Raw genomic sequence first — 19,080 nt, 5'->3', positions numbered from 1 at the left:
GCATTTTCAGCCCCCTCGGCATAGAATGATCTACAAAGTATCTTGAAACTAGATAAATTGATCACGTTGGATGTTTTTGAATCAGGCAGATTCTAGGAACTGTCAATGTCAATGTTCTTAGTAATATTTTTTAATTAAATCTGCTTTTAACTGTATTAATTTAAATGTTCTTAGTTTTATTGTGTGGCTTCTGTCTTGTGTGCACTGCTGCCTGTTGTGTCCCAGGGCTTCCTTGGAAAATAGATTTGTAATCTTTATGGGATTTTACTCCTGGTTAAATAAAGGCAAACTAAAGAGAGTAAATAAATCATTATGAAAACCATTGATCAAATGGTTGAATTCAAAATATACCTGTCTTGAATGGCTTGCTACAAAGATTTACATGAATGGCTCTTAATTTGCCTTGCCAATATTATTTTTCTCCACAGTTTTTCACTTCACCACAAAGGAATCCCATAGCCAGTCAGGCAACGCTGTAAGTGTAAGGGCAGCAGAAAAGTATGTCATCGCGATACCCCCTTTGTGCCTCCACAAATGTAGGTCTACTTTTCCTCGTCAGAAGCCTGTGGGCAGTGGATTCTTGTTCGGTTGCATACAAAGACAGCACTATATATCCATTCATGAGGTTTCTCTCTCCATAGGCAATATGTCATCCATTGCTTCCCTAGCTCATCAACACCCACGACCATGACAACCAACATATACATACCTAACACCTGCCAACATATCTGTATACTTTGCAGTTATTTCTGTGGAACAATCAATGTAGGTTTTTACTTTGCAGTTATTTATGTGGAACAAATTACAATCAATGTAGGTTTTTACATAACAAGTTATGTAAAAACCTTATGTTATGTACATATTATGACACTTCAATGTTATGTTAAGGTGCCATCAATTGTAGGCCACTTAAGGTAAAGCTTTGCTATTTCTGTCTAAAGTACAGTAACTCTATATGAATGAAACCTCGGGTACTAAAGGATGGGACACTAAACCGATATGATATAACAACAGAGCCTTGGGGTTGAAAAAGGGATTGTGTAATAATACTTTCTACTACCAAATGTAATAATAATCCCTAGTCTGAACTAAATAGCCATGTGTCAGTGACCATGCTCTCACAGTGTATACTGTATGATACTACATTCCTCATTGTCATAATATGAAAGATTCAGGGCATTTGGAAATTTACTTCACTTCACTAGTCATATCATTGTCATTGGCTATTCCGCAATCATGGATGGATTGCTGAGCAGGCCATCCTGGGCCCTAGAATGCCCTAAAACAGAGCTTCTTTACATTTATCACCACAAAGTCATTCATGTCAACAATAGAGCCACAAAGGTCCAGAAGAAAAAGTGAAGGAATAGCAGGACCTGGCCTGTACTGCAAATACAGTTGAGATACAGGCTTTTAGGTCTCCCTACCCCAGTGTCCCACTCTCTCAAAATCCGTTCATGTTCAAGTAACTTGCCAACATCATGATTCATGTCACAATCACAGGTCATGACAAGTCAAGCACCCATCACCCACATTATCTCCTGAGTGCTGACAAGATTATTTTCAGCTTGGACTCACTAGAAGATCACTGAGTCTATTTCACACAGCAGAGAGACTAGAAGTCAAGGAAAAATATTTTAGGTTGGAAATTCCTTTGATTTTAGTTTGGGCTGTCACTAATGTGTTCATTGAATATTAACTGGAACATGTTCTGCTCAACAAACTGTGAACTGAGATAGATAAGGAAGATAATTCTTAGATTTCATCTCACAATGCTGTCATATGACTGGGATATGGTGCTTCACTGTCCAGCAGATTAACTCTATTGTTAAAAGAAATCACAACAAATAGCACACAGTGGAACAAAGAGCAGAGAAATGCACTACAATCAAATCACATAACCTTTTATCTACACTATTTATTCTGCTTTTAGCTCTTTCTCCGGGATATCTCTGTTTCTTTTTCTCTCTCCCATGGCATGCACATTTAGGCAAACCTCAGTTAAAAACAAACTAAACAATCTAAACCAAGAAATATCAGAATGGATCACCTCTGCTCCCAATTTAAAGGAAACCTTAATTACTAACTGAAAGTTCTGTTTACATTTAACAGTGAATTTGGCCATTAGATGTTAAAGTATAATCCCTTTCCAGACTTCAAAGCTCCAAATACAGACATTAACAGAAAAATGGGCTGGAATGGGTTAAACTTTGACAGGGAGGAATATAATGAGGCATAATCCATAACCTCTGTTTGGTCATATCATGGGACCAGAAGCATCTAGCAGCACAGCAGGACAAACACTCAGGAGAGGAGACTACCAGGAACTAGGCCACTAGGGGTGAAATATTTTAGATAACTTAATTTCCCTTAAAGCACATTCTTATTGAAGCACAGAGATGTATTCTGTGACTGAAAATATCACCAGTTTTCTGTAGACAGACACAGAGCCATCTGCTATATTCGAATCTGCATGCCATCAATAGCCTGGAATTTGGCTTAAAGAACCATGCTGGCAGTATGGCAACTGTAGTATGAAAGTCAAGATGCAGAGACTTGAAACATGCTTGAAAAAGGTAATCCAACAATAAATGTCATTCAATATCAGTAACATTTCTTTTGCCAAAGTTATGTGATTTTAATGCATTTTAATGGATGGATGGATTTAGCCGGAAATACTCCCTGGAGTAAAAGATTGATCTGCGAATGAAAGTCAAACATCTATGAATTATTAACTGCGCAATGATGTTTAGCCAACACAGACTCAATTATTCAGTTAGGTTCTATAATAGTTGAAATACTAAAAACAAATCGGCAAAAGCCATAAAATAGTCTATGTGGCTGTTAAAGAAGAGCTTCATCTAACAATCACAAGTGATGTCCATGATCTAACAGCCTAGCGAGAGGATCATTTGGTAGAGTTCATGCAGTTTTATAGGCTATATCCCCTCATTATGTATAGGATGTTGTGTATGTCAACATGTACACAAGACACTTGTGTCAATGCGAGGGTACTGTTCATGGAACAGTGTGTTATGTTGGCAACACAACAGAAAGACAGTATTTTTCAGCCAGCCTTTAACTCTGTAACAGACTGTAAGAATTGTAAGAAATCATCTCTGGTGCAAAGCCGCTTAGAAGCTATAAACTTTCACATTCACGATTTTTTACAGTTTGCGTGTGTGTGAGCGTGAAAGCATGCACATGGATGTGTGTTTGATCTCTTCATTGCCTCTCTCCATCTGTTATCACTGCAATATCAAGAGGCAATCCAGGTCCAAAACTCCCACCTAACAACAGTGAGCTCAGCACTGATCATCACTCACCAGTCTCTGTACATCCCACCAAGAAACAGCCAACACAAAATTCTGCCTGTTCAATCTTAAAAACATGAACACATCTACATATATTATTTTAAATAATTTGCTTACTAGTATCATAAGAAAGACGTATGCTAATATAGCCACTGCAGACAAATACAGTATTGATAAACCACAAAGGAATGTAGAACGTCTTCATCTTGTTTGGTTGACAGCTACAATCACACGCATTCATTTGTAAATTGTAATTGATTAAACAATTAAACCTGTCTTTACAAATCCTGTCATCTCACCTTTGTTATTTTCGACCCAAAGGTTAATCACTTCTTTGGAACAACATTGCCTCAGCTCCAAGTTTCATGAAAATCCACCAACTGTATCTGATCTCAAGTCTCAAAACTTATAAACCCACAAACAGACAGGACTCATTACAATAAATAGCCTACCACACAGAGTAACCAGCAAATGAAAGTTAGTTGATAGATCTGTTGACAGGATGAATCAACACATTTACACCCTCCTTTAATTAGCTCTAAAATTTCATCCAGAACTACCGTCAAAGAGGTTCCTTTGATTGGTGACATTTTCTCTCGGTCAGTCAGGGAGAGCAACTGTGGTTCTAGGGTGGTGGTGGGAGTAAAGGGAGGCTCAGGTTGACAGATGGATAACATAGCAGACTTAGCAGTCACACTGAAAGGTGTTTGATTAGTGTGATGAAATAATCAATAGTGTGTAGGTACCTCAATGATAAACATAATGCTGATGTGATTAACATAAAAAAACAGTAAGACTCCCTAATCGGGAGATAAGCGACCGTCGGTCGCAGCGTGATTTTAGGTCCAAAAATGTGTTAACACGTGTAGACATACTGTGTAGCGATTTGTGTGATTTTAGGGCAAAAACTGTAGGAGCTGTGTCCGTAAATGTGTTTTGCAAGATCCGGCCTCATGGTGGTGCTAGAAGAGGGGCATGTGAGAAAAGAGGAGATCCATGTTGATGAGATGTGTGTAGACATCTCGGTAACACTTTCTATGAAGCCCACACTTATAATGCATTATGACAGCATTCATAATGCATTATAATGCACTCATAATGCTTCATAACTACCCTCATAAACACTCATAATGCTTCCTGATGCATTATATCAACAGACATAAGACATTATAATGTAACTTATAATTAATAATAATGACTCAAGTTATGGATTCTCTTGAATACTTATGAAGATCACATCTATAATGCATTATGAGGACACTCATAGTGCATCATAATGCTCTCTAGACTGACTGCTTATACTACCTTATGATTACTTATACACACAACTCAAGTCAACTGTAGTAGCGACTCATAGTATGCTATAATAACCCATGCAGTATCATGAGTCTCCATGAGGCGTCATTGTATGTGTTAAGTAAAGTGAAACACATATGGATGCATCTATAATAAGGCATAAGTCATCATAGCGCGTCATTGTCGGGCTAAGTAAAGTGTGATGCATTTGGATGCATTTAAAAGAATCTATGCTGCATCCTAAGTTATTATAAAGCAATAACTTAGGATGCAGCATAGATTCTTTTAAAGGTGATACACCATGAAATCTCACTTTTCCTATTTTAAAACCTTTTTTTGGGGTCCCACTAGCACCTTCTATCCTCACAAAGTCCCATTTCTGACCGTTGTGTCTTTTTGGGAAGACGGAGGTTAAAAGCATCCCACGGGTTCTCAAAACAGGCTGTCCAGATTTGCTGCCGTCGCTGACGTCAACGACGGCCGGTTTAGGCCAAAGGTGGTACTGCAGCTGAAAATGCTCTGAGAGCCATTCAAAAATGAGAGAGGCTCTCTATTCAGGAGTGGTAATTTAGCTTCAAACCTTTTGAAAAACGTTTTTGGGACAAACAATATGACATAAATACTTTTTAAATGCATGGTGTATCACCTTTAAATGCATCCAAATGCATCACACTTTACTTAGCCCCGACAATGACGCGCTATGATGACTTATGCCTTATTATAGCTGCATCCATATGTGTTTCACTTTACTTAACACATACAATGACGCCTCATGGAGACTCATGATACTGCATGGGTTATTATAGCATACTATGAGTCGCTACTACAGTTGACTTGAGTTGTGTGTATAAGTAATCATAATGTAGTATAAGCAGTAAGTCTAGAGAGCATTATGATGCACTATGAGTGTCCTCATAATACATTATAGATGTGATCTTCATAAGTATTCAAGAGCATCCATAACTTGAGTCATTATAATTAATTATAAGTTACATTATAATGTCTTATGTCTGTTGATATAATGCATCAGGAAGCATTATGAGTGTTTATGAGGGTAGTTATGAAGCATTATGAGTGCATTATAATGCATTATGAATGCCGTCATAATGCATTATAAGTGTGGGCTTCATAGAAAGTGTTACCGACATCTCTTTGTCTGTGGCAGAGCAAAGTGGTGAGCAGCCGATTATGGGGCGTCATTTGGTTGTTTTTTAGCTTTTTGGCGGGGGTCCCTGGGGGTCCCTGGAGCTGCGGGGGTCCCTGGAAGGGTGGAGGTTGTGGATTGGCAGACAAGGAGTGTGTGTGGAAAATGTCACATGGATAGGGGCAACAATGGCGGAGATATGAGTAGGGCAAAAGTGTGACGTGACAGACAGACTGACTGACGGACAGACAGGCTGTGGAGGTTTTGATAGTAACTGCGACCTGACGGTCGCAATAAACAATAGGAAAATCGCCTGCAGATGCAGCATGTCAGCTGTGACATCTAACCTACTAACCTGACTGCGCCAGATGATGGCAGCAGTGCGTATGCCTGGCTGCATACCGCTCTGCTTACCATCATCTGGGATCGCTCGGGCAGACCCGATGTAAGGGGCGGGCCATCTATACTATAATTTTGCGAATGTCTGTCTGAGTGAGTGAGTGTCTGTCTGTCTGTCTGTCTGTCTGTCTGTCTGTCTGTCTGTCTGTCTGTCTGTCACAGCGTTTCTCCTCAGTGGCTGGAGCAATTGATCTGAAATCGCATCACCATTAGCATATGAACACACCTGACATAACTGTGAAGCCCGTTTGTCACTTTCACAAATCATATGCTGTATATTAGCATTTTTATGGTGTATCTACTATCTATTCTGCATCTAGCATGAGGCATAGCTATTCTGCATCTAGCATGGGGCAACATGTGTGTGTGTGTGTATGTGTGTGTGTGTGTGTGTGTGTGTGTGTGTGTGTGTTTGGGGGGGGGGGGGGGGGGGGGGGGTGTTGGCTGGCCCTGTTACAGATGTTGTCATGTAGATCGGTACACAGTATCTCTGTAGCCTTTAAACGAAACGGGTATTTCTTACATTGATGCTCCTACATATTATCATGCAAGCACCAGAAAGTTACTTTCCATCCCTCATATACTGTGTGCACAGTGCACACCCCATAACCCACACACTGCACATCATTTCGGAGCTCATATCTTTGAACGGGTAAGGACTAGTTTTTTCAAATTCTTTAGCAGGTGATTGGATGGGGCCGTCTCTCTATCACAGTCTGGGAGTGCCAACTCCAACCACTCATATTGGCCTGTCTGCATGACGTTACACCCAGAATCCGCCTCCTGGGTTTCCACGTGGTCTGCAATCAGACTCTATTGGCTCAGAGCCGCTCAGAGCCCGCCCGTAGCTGCCCCTGATTCGTCCGGCCCCGGGACTTTACGAGTGTTATCAACTCTCCCCGAGAGATCTCAGATGGTAAAGTAGGGCGGTACGCACTACTGCCACCATCTGGCGCAGTCAGGTTACTAACCTACTACAATATAGCCTCTGATAGCCTGAACCATAGCACAGATATTCCTCTTATATCAAACATATCATTTTCCGAATGTCTGTCTGTCACAGCGTTTCTCCTCAGTGGCTGGAGCAATTGATCTGAAATCGCATCACCATTAGCATATGAACACACCTGACATAACTGTGAAGCCTGTTTGTCACTTTCACAAATCATATGCTGTATATTAGCATTTTTATGGTGTATCTACTATCTATTCTGCATCTAGCATGAGGCAGATCTATTCTGCATCTAGCATGAGGCAACATGTTTAACCAGCTCTGTGTGTGTGTGTGTGTGTGTGTGTGTGTGTGTGTGTGTGTGTGTGTGTGTGTGTGTGTGTGTGTGTGTGTAGGCGGGCGGGCGGGCGGGCGGGCGGGCAGGGGGGGTGTTGTCTGGCCCTGTTACAGATGTTGTCCAAAAATCATGCAGATCGGTACACAGTATGTCTGTAGCCATTAAACGAAATGGGTATTTCTTACATTGATGCTCTTACATATTATAATGCAAGCACCAGTTAAAGTTACTTTCCATCCCTCATATACTGTGTGACAGTGCACAGTGGCGCTGTAGGAAGCCTTCGAAAGTACGATCTTTGAACAGGTATAGCTCATGCTGTGTTATACATACAGCCATGAAACCTGTATACACGTATGCGTCTCCTCATGCCGAACAACTTTTACCCTCTGACTTTTGACCTCTGACCTTTAGGTCTCCCACAATTTTGAATTATATGAAATACAGTAAAAATCTATCTCCTCCTGGGATTTTTGAGTTAAGCGCACAAAACTTTTTTCACATGGACTTTGGACCAATACCTATACAGTCTATGTGGTGAGAAGTTTGTACGTTAAACCATTAATTTTTAATAATTCAATTCATATTGCGGTTTTATGCAAATTATTATTCTGCCTCTAAATCAAACATGCAAAGTGTTACTTTCATGGCATTTGGCAAACATGTAGAGGGTTAGTCCAAATATTCCAATTGGCCAAAGGGGGGCGCTATACGAAGCGTTTGAAAATTCAAACTTCAAACGGACATAAGTCTTGACTCGTTTCGTTTGAAGACATGCAACTTGTTACACGCGTGCTTTGACTCAAGCGGAAGACATCTGTGTTGTTGTTAAGTAAGCTCCGCCCTTTAATTTTCCGCCATTTTGAGCAGTTTGTAAAACGCGTAAACCCGCTTTTATTCTGGAATTTTCGCGTCACGTGCACAAAACTTTTTTTACGTGAACTTTGGACCGATATCTAAAGATCTGTCAGATCGGATTTCTTTAACATTGAAACATGCTTTTTTAAATAATTCAAACAATATTGCATTTTTATGCAAATTATTCTTCTGCCTCTAAAACATACATGCAAAGTCACATTTTCATGACAAAATAGTGTAGAGGGTTAGTTCAAATATCACTGAAACCAATCTTACCCCAAATGGCCAAAGGGGGGCGCTATATAATTTTGAGCAGTTTGTAAAACGCTTAAACCCGTTTTTATTCTAGGATTTTTTTTGCAATTTGCATGAAACATTCTACACGCAATCTAAGGACCTTTATCTAACATGCCTATGAAGTGCACACAAAAAAATTATAAAATAATAATAATAAATATAGCTGCAAGCAGCGATAAAGTGTCCAAAGCCAAAAACACCTCAAATCATGAACACAGCCTGGGATGTGCGTGAAATCTTGCAAGCACATTCCCAATAGGTCAAGGAACAGATACCAACCTTCTCACATTGGCCTGTTATAGCGCCACCAGCGGGTCAACCTTTGCACAACACATTTTTGGAACAAAATGGACCAATCTTTGACGTCAGTAACGTCAAAGAGAGCAATGCCTGCGATCTTGACATTTTGTGCTTTTATAGCCATTGTTTTCTGGCTTGAAGCGAGCCCACAATTGTTTCGAAGGAACAATATTTTTCTAGTTATCTTTGTTATGTCTGGTTCCATGGTGTTAACAAGATGGTGGTAGGTAGTCTATAGCTGTTGTCACATTGTTGACATTGTGACATCACGTTGTTGTGATATATCACCTCATCAAAGATCAAACCCTGGATATCCATACATGGTGGAGACGACTGGATAATTAGCCCTATTCACGACCCGCCCACTCAGCATCCCCCGGGTGCTGAAGTCCCGTTTTGAAGGGGAAAATCCTACTATAAGCCTATAGAGTTAGCACAGAAATCACAAATGTTATGCAATTTCTGAATAGTAAAGTATAAAATACGGCTAGCATGATCAAGAACACAAGATAGTAAACGGCACAAAGCATTATAATTTACTTTACCGTTAGAAATAACGATTTGTTGGCTTTAAGTCCAGTATAGTTTCCCCTTCTAAATTGAAGTCAGCACCTGGGGGATGCTGAGAAACGGAAGTAGGTGGGCGGGCCGTGAATAGGGCTAATCACCTAGATCTCCATATATGGAGCTGACCTCTACATCTGATTCCCAGATGATACCCAGGGAAACCACACAAATAGAATCCCTTTTATGCCCATAAAAGGGGACAAGGACTGAGAGACAGACACTGACACGCACGGACGCATGTCTGGGGTCTCACAGCATACGGTTGGTTCTACAGACAGGGATCTCCATATATGGGCATAAAAGGGATCGTATGTATGATGTCAGACGCACAACCTCACCCTCTGCGCGACCTCAGCGTCTTACTGGTTATTATACTGATCCGACTGGTTGCCAACCAGCAACATGGTGTTTGTTTACAGTGGATAATGTTTATGAGGTATACACAGTTATAGTAATCATCAAAAACATTGTTGCTAAATACGATACTGGTCACACCTACAGTAGCATAATCCCTCTATGTCCTCAGTCTCCTCCTTTTAAATCAGCTGTTATTTTCCTTCCTATGCAGTCACTATAAGGCATTGTACTGTAGGTAGATAGTGGTACTGAGACTGTTGGCCCCCACCCAGATGGAATATGCAAATGCAACACAGATGAATTTGATTCATATTTGTTGCCGCAATGCCTACATGTCATTTGACAGTTTGATCCAACTTCTGTGAGTGAGGCGAGACACAGTAAAAACATAGTAGCCATGTTTTTAGTTGCTAGGGAAACATGAAAAGCAGCTCTTGCCTGAGCTTTGATTGTGAATCTTTTAATCACACCACAGCATTAAAGCTTTGCTTATTTGTTGTTTTCATACCACCTAGGGTTTAGGCGTCAACTAATTGTACCCCACCCTATGACATTGGAGATCACACACACACACACACACGCACACACGCACACACGCGTACGTACGCACACACACTCACACTCACACACTCACACACACACACACACACACACACACACACACATACACACACACACACACACACACACTATTATGCTTTATTTTTTTCAAGCTTATTGTGTTCCGTTAACTGTGATGGACTAGTTGTGGGCTCGCCTGGAAGGCGAGCACACGTATGTTATCTTCATTATTGTGGGCTCGCCTGGAAGGCGAGCACACGTATGTTATCTTCATTATTTATTTCTATACTATACTAGTCAGTATCCTCAAAACTTTGGCGCGCTTCATCTCTTAAACGCTTACACCTTTCAACACCATTCAAATTTTTATGTGTTCAGCTTACTGAGGACAAGTGTGCGTGTATTTTTCTTTTTGAAATGTTTTGTAGTATAATTATAAAAAAATAAAAATGTTTAACTTTAAGCACCCAATGCATTTCCAATGGGTTTAGTGAGGAAAGGGACCCATGTTTATATTAAGGCGCTGTGGCTGCAATATTCACACTTCAGATATGCTATTTATATCAATGCGTTCACACAGGTCTGCTCTCTGATTTGATCCAAATATCTAAGCTGTGTGATGTATAAAACTATAGTTATAGTTAAAACTATAAATAAATGTCCCTCTCCACTCTACTGATTACACAGCTGTGATCAAGAATCAAGTCCGGGCGATGGGATGTAAATCCCATAGCCATATATCCTAGAGCCCGCAGGGACAGTCAGCCATATTAGTGGTTGTTGTTGGTTGTCAGGGAGATATCAAAACCAATGCATTTCCAAGTCAGATCCACAAACACAATAAAAGCCATGCTCCACTCCTCAGTCTGGAGTGGCCACATAGAAGAACGCCTTGGTTATAGACATAGTGGAGGACAGATGTGATCTGGGATTGTTAGCCTACAGTATATGCACTCAATATACTCCACTACAGTTGGAGTCCATTTGACAGTTGCTGGTTCCCAAACACAGAATCAAAAATGTAGATCTAGAACACATAGAATATGTACAGTACAGTAAGGTTCAGTAGAGTACAGTAAAAGTACAGTAAGGTTCAGTAGAGTACAGTAAAGTACAGTAAGGTACAGAAAGGTACAGTACAGAAAGGTACAGTAGAGTACAGTACAGTAAGGTACAGTAAAGTACAATACAGTACAGTAAGGTACAGTAGAGTACAGTAAAGTACAGTAGAGTACAGTAAGGTACAGTAGAGTACAGTAAAGTACAGTATAGTAAGGTACAGTAGAGTACAGTACAGTAAGGTACAGTACGGCACAGTAGAGTACAGTAAAGTACAGTACAGTAAGGTACAGTACAGTAAGGTACAGTAGAGTACAGTAAAGTACAGTAAGGTACAGTACAGTAGAGTAGAGTAAAGTACAGTACAGTAAGGTACAGTAAGTTACAGTAGAGTACAGTAAAGTACAGTAAGGTACAGCAGAGTACAGTAAAGTACAGTACTGTAAGGTACAGTACAGTACAGTAGTGTACAGTAAAGTACAGTAAAGTACAGTAACGTACAGCACAGTAAGGTACAGCAAGATACAGTAGTGTACAGTAAAGTACAGTACAGTAAAGTACAATACAGTACAGTAAGGTACAGTAGAGTACAGTAAAGTACAGTAGAGTACAGTAAGGTACAGTAGAGTACAGTAAAGTACAGTATAGTAAGGTACAGTAGAGTACAGTACAGTAAGTTACAGTACGGCATAGTAGAGTACAGTACAGTATAGTACAGTAAGGTACAGTAGAGTACAGTTAAGTACAGTACAGTAAGGTACAGTACAGTAAGGTACAGTACAGTACAGTAAGGTACAGTAGAGTACAGTAAAGTACAGTACAGTAAGGTACAGTAGAGTACAGTAAAGTACAGTAAGTTACAGTAGAGTACAGTAAAGTACAGTAAGGTAAAGTACAGTAGAGTACAGTAAAGTACAGTAAGTTACAGTACAGTACAGTACAGTACAGTACAGTACAGTACAGTACAGTAAGGTGCAGTACAGTATAGTAAGGTACAGTACAATACTGTAGGGTACTGTACCTTACAGTACCTTAAAGTATCCTATTTGTTGGGTTGGAATCGAGCCCACACTGTTTCGAAGGAACAGTATTTCTAGTTTATATACTAGTCAGTATCTCCTCAATATTTTGGCGCGCTTCATCTCTTAAACGCTTACACCTTTCAACACCATTCAAATTTTTATGTGTTCAGCTTACTGAGGACAAGTGTGCTTGTATTTTTGGTTTTGAAATGTTTTGTAGTATAAATATAAAAAAATAAAAATGTTTAACTTTAAGCACCCAATGCATTTCCAATGGGTTTAGTGAGTGGGGACAGAGTGGAGAGAAGGATAATAGACCCATGTTTATGTTAAGGCGCTGTGGCTGCAGTGTTCACACTTCAGATATGCTATCTATATCATTGCGTTCACACAGGTCTGCTCTCTGATTTGATCCAAATGTCTAAGCTGTGTGATGTATAAAACTATAGTTATAGTTAAAACTATAAATAAATGTCCCTCTCCACTCTACTGATTACACAGCTGTGATCAAGAATCAAGTCCGGGCGATGGGATGTAAATCCCATAGCCATATATCCTAGAGCCCGCAGGGACAGTCAGCCATATTAGTGGTTGTTGTTGGTTGTCAGGGAGATATCAAAACCAATGCATTTCCAAGTCAGATCCACAAACACAATAAAAGCCATGCTCCACTCTTCAGTCTGGAGTGGCCACATAGAAGAACGCCTTGGTTATAGACATAGTGGAGGACATATGTGATCTGGGATTGTTAGCCTACAGTATATGCACTCAATATACTCCACTACAGTTGGAGTCCATTTGACAGTTGCTGGTTCCCAAACACATAATCAAAAATGTAGATCTAGAACACATAGAATATGTACAGTACAGTAAGGTTCAGTAGAGTACAGTAAAAGTACAGTAAGGTTCAGTAGAGTACAGTAAAGTACAGTAAGGTACAGAAAGGTACAGTACAGAAAGGTACAGTAGAGTACAGTACAGTAAGGTACAGTAAAGTACAATACAGTACAGTAAGGTACAGTAGAGTACAGTAAAGTACAATAAAGTACAGTAAAGTAGAATAAAGTACAGTAAGGTACAGTGGAGTACAGTAAAGTACAGTAGAGTACAGTAAGGTACAGTAGAGTACAGTACAGTAAGGTACAGTACGGTACAGTAGAGTACAGTATAGTATAGTACAGTAAGGTACAGTACAGTACAGTAAGGTACAGTAGAGTACAGTACAGTAAGGTACAGTAGAGTACAGTAAAGTACAGTAAGTTACAGTAGAATACAGTAAAGTACAGTACAGTAGAGTACAGTAAAGTACAGTAAGTTACAGTACAGTACAGTACAGTACAGTACAGTACAGTACAGTACAGTAAGGTGCAGTACAGTATAGTAAGGTACAGTACAATACTGTAAGGTACTGTACCTTACAGTACCTTAAAGTATCCTATTTGTTGGGTTGGAATCGAGCCCACACTGTTTCGAAGGAACAGTATTTCTAGTTGGATAACGTTATTCTTGCGGATAAATGCAATACTTTTTGGTTAAATAGCTTAGGTGCATACATACTACAGTTTATACACACTTACACAGCATCATTGGTGGGGTGGTACACATTACTATTTGCGTGTTTAACTCAGTTAATTTTACTGTGTATATTGTACAATATATTACACTCTAGCACAGGTTCTTGTGACACAACCCTCTGTGTCCACTTGAACCTCATATAGGCTAAAAGCATGGTGTCCATAGCAAATTCAGCAAAAAGGTAAAAGGCAATAATATCCCCTACATACACACCACAATGCATTTCCTAGCCATGTGTCACAGTGTAAGCTGTAAATAGTAAATACTGTACAGAACTAGTATGCAAGGGATGATGAAACGTAGTAGTGTTAAGCCTGATTTTTTTTATACCTAGCAGCACCCAGCACCCAAATCCCCTATCTATCTACAAAGCATAAATTGGTTATTTAATATGAACAAAACTGGTGTGGAACTAAATATAACTCAGGCTTTACAGTAGCTTCACTCACCTCTGTTGATGTGCATGGACTGTATTTATCTGCAAAGAAACAAGAGAGCAATGTTATGAATAACAGTAAGGCTACAGTATGTCTGAATATGAAGCCGCTTACAAACATACAGTTCCATCATTTCAGTTGTGGAAGCACAGATATCTGTGACTAGAGCTTTAGCATAATACTGTATCATCACATTCTGTGTCACTGATGTTGTTATACGTAAGCAAATAAGTAGGTCGGAGTGGCTAATTGTTGGTATCGGCCGCAAATGAGGGTGTCTATCCCCTTTCAATGCGCTAGACCCCTGGGCGATGGATTTCTGTGGTGGAATGCAAGACCTACCACCAGCTCCCAGTACCTACTTCAAGACTTACTGTATATGCCAAGCTACTCATATGCTGAGTTGGTGGTGCCCAGGTTCAAAGGCGAGTGCTCTACCAACTGATCTGACTATATCATAAACCTACTGTAGCTATAGGGGCGATGATTTCCTTTGATTGCCAACTGTGTCTCTTGGTTCAATTAATCATTACTTTCTCAGTGAATGAGATGTTACCATAATCATCTCCATGGCAACAAATGCATTTACAAACACAGACCCCCCCCCTAAAGTTATCATCTCAAATTCATTTGTAAAGGGAACACAACAACACTTATTGGCCATTAGGAATGGTTTATATGTTTTAATCATATATCAGTTCCTTACTCTGTTTTCTTTAAGACCTTCAATCTTAAATAACCTTTAAAGAAACTGTATTGCCCTCCAGAGACTGATCTCCATCATAAAACCTAGGTCAGTGTTAATGACCACTCTATTTTCTGCCAGCCCAGATTATGCTCATAATACTGAGCTGGGTAAAAGGCTTTCAAATATAGGCTTCCCCTTCTGCATGGAATACCTTGCAGAAAGACTTTGAAAGAAGTTGAAAGAACCTATCACTTATGATGCTTTTGTCTCCTCTTTTAAGGGCTAGAGCATGAAATTGTTGGAAAGTGTCAGGTAAATATAGTTTGTATAATTTATTAAATTATTCTGTCGGCCTATGACCATTTGTTTTTTATTGTGCTGCCCTCTTGGCCAGGTCCCTCTCGTAAAAGAGATTCTATAACGAGGCCTCCCTGGCTAATAACGGTTTAATTAAAACATGTATAAAAATTGTAAGATGTAACATGTGATTATACTCCTCTTGGGTATAAGCAGAGAGGAGCCGTGGTGTATCAATACGTTTCATTCAAAACCAGACTCACTGCAGTCTTTCCTTCAACTTCACAAACAACTTTTACTTCAATAATATGACCAATCAAACTCTTAACAGATGATCTTCTCAACAAACCCTCATGGGGTATCAAAACAGCCTTGTGCAATATCTTCATATTAATTTGCAAGAACAAATCATAACGTGATGCTACAATATAAGGAGTAAAACACAATCAGTTGAGGATAATCTATATCTTATTAATTTGTTTACATTATAGCACTGTAATATTGGTGAATCTGCTAAACAATCATTCTGATGTATTATTATTATTAATTTATTATTGCCTTTGCACACTGTTTAATCTTTGCACTGAAATATTTGGGCCTTGCCAACATGTGATGGAGAGTGATGTCTCTCCCTGTCAAAATACAAAATGAGTGATGGGCACTTGGAATAAACTACACAAATGGTCAGATTAGAATGCTCCTTCTCTTTATGTCACTTTGCAAAATTTTGTGTCTGACAGTATAAGTATGTGCTATATATGGCTATAACATCACACAGAAGGTTATACCAAGCTCCGGACAACACTGCACGTCTTCCCCTCCCCCACTGACTTTCTTTGCCTCTAAAAATATGCCATTCATTCAAACCATATACTGATAACGCCCTACTGTCACATTGTCATATCTTCTCCCAAAAGGTGACTGAGCATAGAGCTATTTATTTTTTCCCCCTTTTTTGTTGCATTTCTCCTTTATTTTTGCTAGGACAGTGAAGGAGAGGAAAGGCGGGAGAGAGGGCATGACATGCAGTAAAGAGGCTTGGTTTGGATTGGATTTGAGCTGGTCACAGCTGCGAGGACTATTGCCATATTTATGTGGTAGACTATGCACTTGCTCTTACTCTGTGACCCACCAAGTTCAGTACATTATTGATTCAAAAGCCATAATATTGACTCAGCAGTGCTCCTTAATGAGTGCATCATGTAGTAGGAGGTAAGAGAGGATCCCTTGAGCTCTTAGATAGTCTATTACAGAATGGAATGGGCTATTTATCAGTATGTAGCACTGTGTGAGAGGAACAGGTATAGTCTGTTTGACCAGTCACTTAAGTTTTTGTTTTCATTCACTGACACAGATGATGTGAACAATTGGGCAGCAAGGGTGAGCTCCGATACCTTGATAACAACAATGATTAGTAGTGTAGCCTACTTTGTTTATGGAAGTAGTCTACTCTACATAGGTTTAAAACCTAGCTGGCTCATTTACAACTGAAGAAGAGTGTGGCTCAAGTTATCAATTGTTTCCTTTTACACCATGCACTGTGATGCACCAGAGCTTGATAATACCATTTAGGCCCTGTGGGCCTCAGTGTCAGTCTTGAGATACCATGTGCCTCTATTTGTCTCACACACACACACACACACACACACACACACACACACACACACACACACACACACACACACACACACACACACACACACACACACAGTCTCTCTCTCTCACTCACACACACACACACACACACACACACACACACACACACACACACACACACACACACACACACACACACACACACACACACACACACACACACGTCTGATAGTCTGATCACCAGAGCTTGAAATTCAGGCTTGAATCAGACTTCAAGTCTTGAATTAAAACAAATAAAAATAATGTAATGAATGCTCTAATCTGAAATAATGTGAGATATAGCTATAGGCCAGGCCTACTGTAGGTAACAGCTAACAGTCACTGGGATATAAATTAGGCTAGTAGTTGATGCCTCTCAGGCCGTGCATGGTGAGAGTTTCATGGGGGTCTGGGTAGAAGATAAATCATTCCTTTGTTTAGGTAGCAAAGCCTTGGCCAGTGGAAGTGGGCTGGTCAGCTAAATGTCAAATGTCTTGGTGCAGACGCCTATGTATAGACCTACTGTATATTTGTGTGTATATATATTTTTGGCACCGTGTTGATAAGTAGTTCCTAATGTTTGGATGAATGGACCATTGTAAGTTCTTTGAGTTTGCAATATGCTTAGAAAAGTCACTTAAAATTGCAATCCATTATAGAAACGTTAAGCACTACTATTCTTTTGTTGTGTTGTGTCTTTTTCTTTTTCAAACTGTTCTCGACACTATATATATATATATATATATAATTAACTAATTGTTAATTGCTCTGTATGGTTGATTCTCCTGTATTGTTGTTTCTTCTTTCTTGTTTGTTTTTGTCGCTCGGCTGTACACAACAGTCCTTTTTCTTTTTTCTTACTGTCCTGTAACCTTAACTGCTGTGCCGCCTCTGGGTGACTAAATTTCCCCTGCCCCTTCTTTGTATATAGGCCTACTTACTGTTTGTTTAGACTTACTGTTTTCTCTTTTTTTTTCCTCTCTCATTTTCTTTTATTTACATATCTACTGCATAGTACTGTGTTCTATTCGTCTGTCATTCAATGTTATATGAGATACTTTAATGGTTTCCTGTTGAAATAAGCTTAGTCTTTTCAGGATCTCCTTTTAGTAGACCTTGTACCAGTGAACTGTACCGTCATGAAACTGTACCTTTTCCTATGCAAACTTCTAATAAAGCCTTCAATCAATCAATCAATCAATCAATCAAGCAATTAATTATCCACACATGGCGAGGCTATAAATATGACTTGGAGTAGCCTGCCCCTATACATTATAAACGCATTTACAGTAGCCTACCACTGACAATCATCATAGGCTATTCATGTTGCAAAATATGAGGTGTTAATTAAGATAATAGACAATGGCAATTGACTGCCTAATAATACAGCAAGCCTCCACGTGTGCTGTCGTTTAACATCAAATGTCCCAAATAGACAAACACTTGATCAATATCAAATAGCCTACAATCACTTTGAAATCCAGCACACATCTGACCTAGATGTGTGTAGAAATGTATTACATAATAGTTTTTACCTGCAAAGCCCTGATATTGTACACTAACAGAACCGTCTTTGTGGATCCGCACGTCCCCTGGTCCTTCTATCCTCCTCGCATGATCCGCCGCTGATGCTGCGGCGCTGGAATTCCTTCTCCGGTGCTCCTTTGCGAGCGCCCTGCAGCACTGGTAGCACACAGCCCAAGCCTGCTCCTCGTTGATCGGCTGGCTGTAAAGCTTCAGTATCTCCTCCAACGAGAGGTCCTCCGCCTCCGTTCCACCCATTTTTGCCAACCCGCTATGATGCTGCTCCTCGTCGTCTTCATGGACCGCAGCCTCTATCAGCTCTCCGTCGGCCGCGTCTCGCTGTTTCGCCATCCTTTCATTATATCAACAGAGGAGGCCCGGCGACGACGAGAGGAACTCCAGGCCGTTATGGCAACCTGGGCACATTGATGCTCTGTCCTCCTCTCCTCTTCCCTCTCTCT

General features: G+C 40.0%; 1 protein-coding gene across 1 annotated transcript in view; it reads right to left on the bottom strand.

Annotated features, from left to right (window-relative positions):
- spire1b (spire-type actin nucleation factor 1b) overlaps window positions 1-18,970 on the bottom strand; it is a gene marked incomplete at its 5' end in the record, with an annotated part of 49,519 nt that extends 30,549 nt beyond the window's left edge. Inside the window, 2 exons of the mRNA XM_080742611.1 lie at window positions 14,488-14,516; window positions 18,631-18,970. Of these exons, the coding sequence (XP_080598737.1) occupies window positions 14,488-14,516; window positions 18,631-18,970 (369 nt within the window). The remainder of the gene's footprint in view (window positions 1-14,487; window positions 14,517-18,630) is intronic.
- Between the last annotated feature and the right edge of the window lie 110 nt (window positions 18,971-19,080).

The sequence above is a fragment of the Nannobrachium achirus genome (genome assembly GCF_963921795.1).
Source record: "Nannobrachium achirus genome assembly, chromosome: 2".
NCBI lineage: Eukaryota > Metazoa > Chordata > Actinopteri > Myctophiformes > Myctophidae > Nannobrachium > Nannobrachium achirus.
This window is presented reverse-complemented; position numbering and strand designations above follow the sequence as displayed.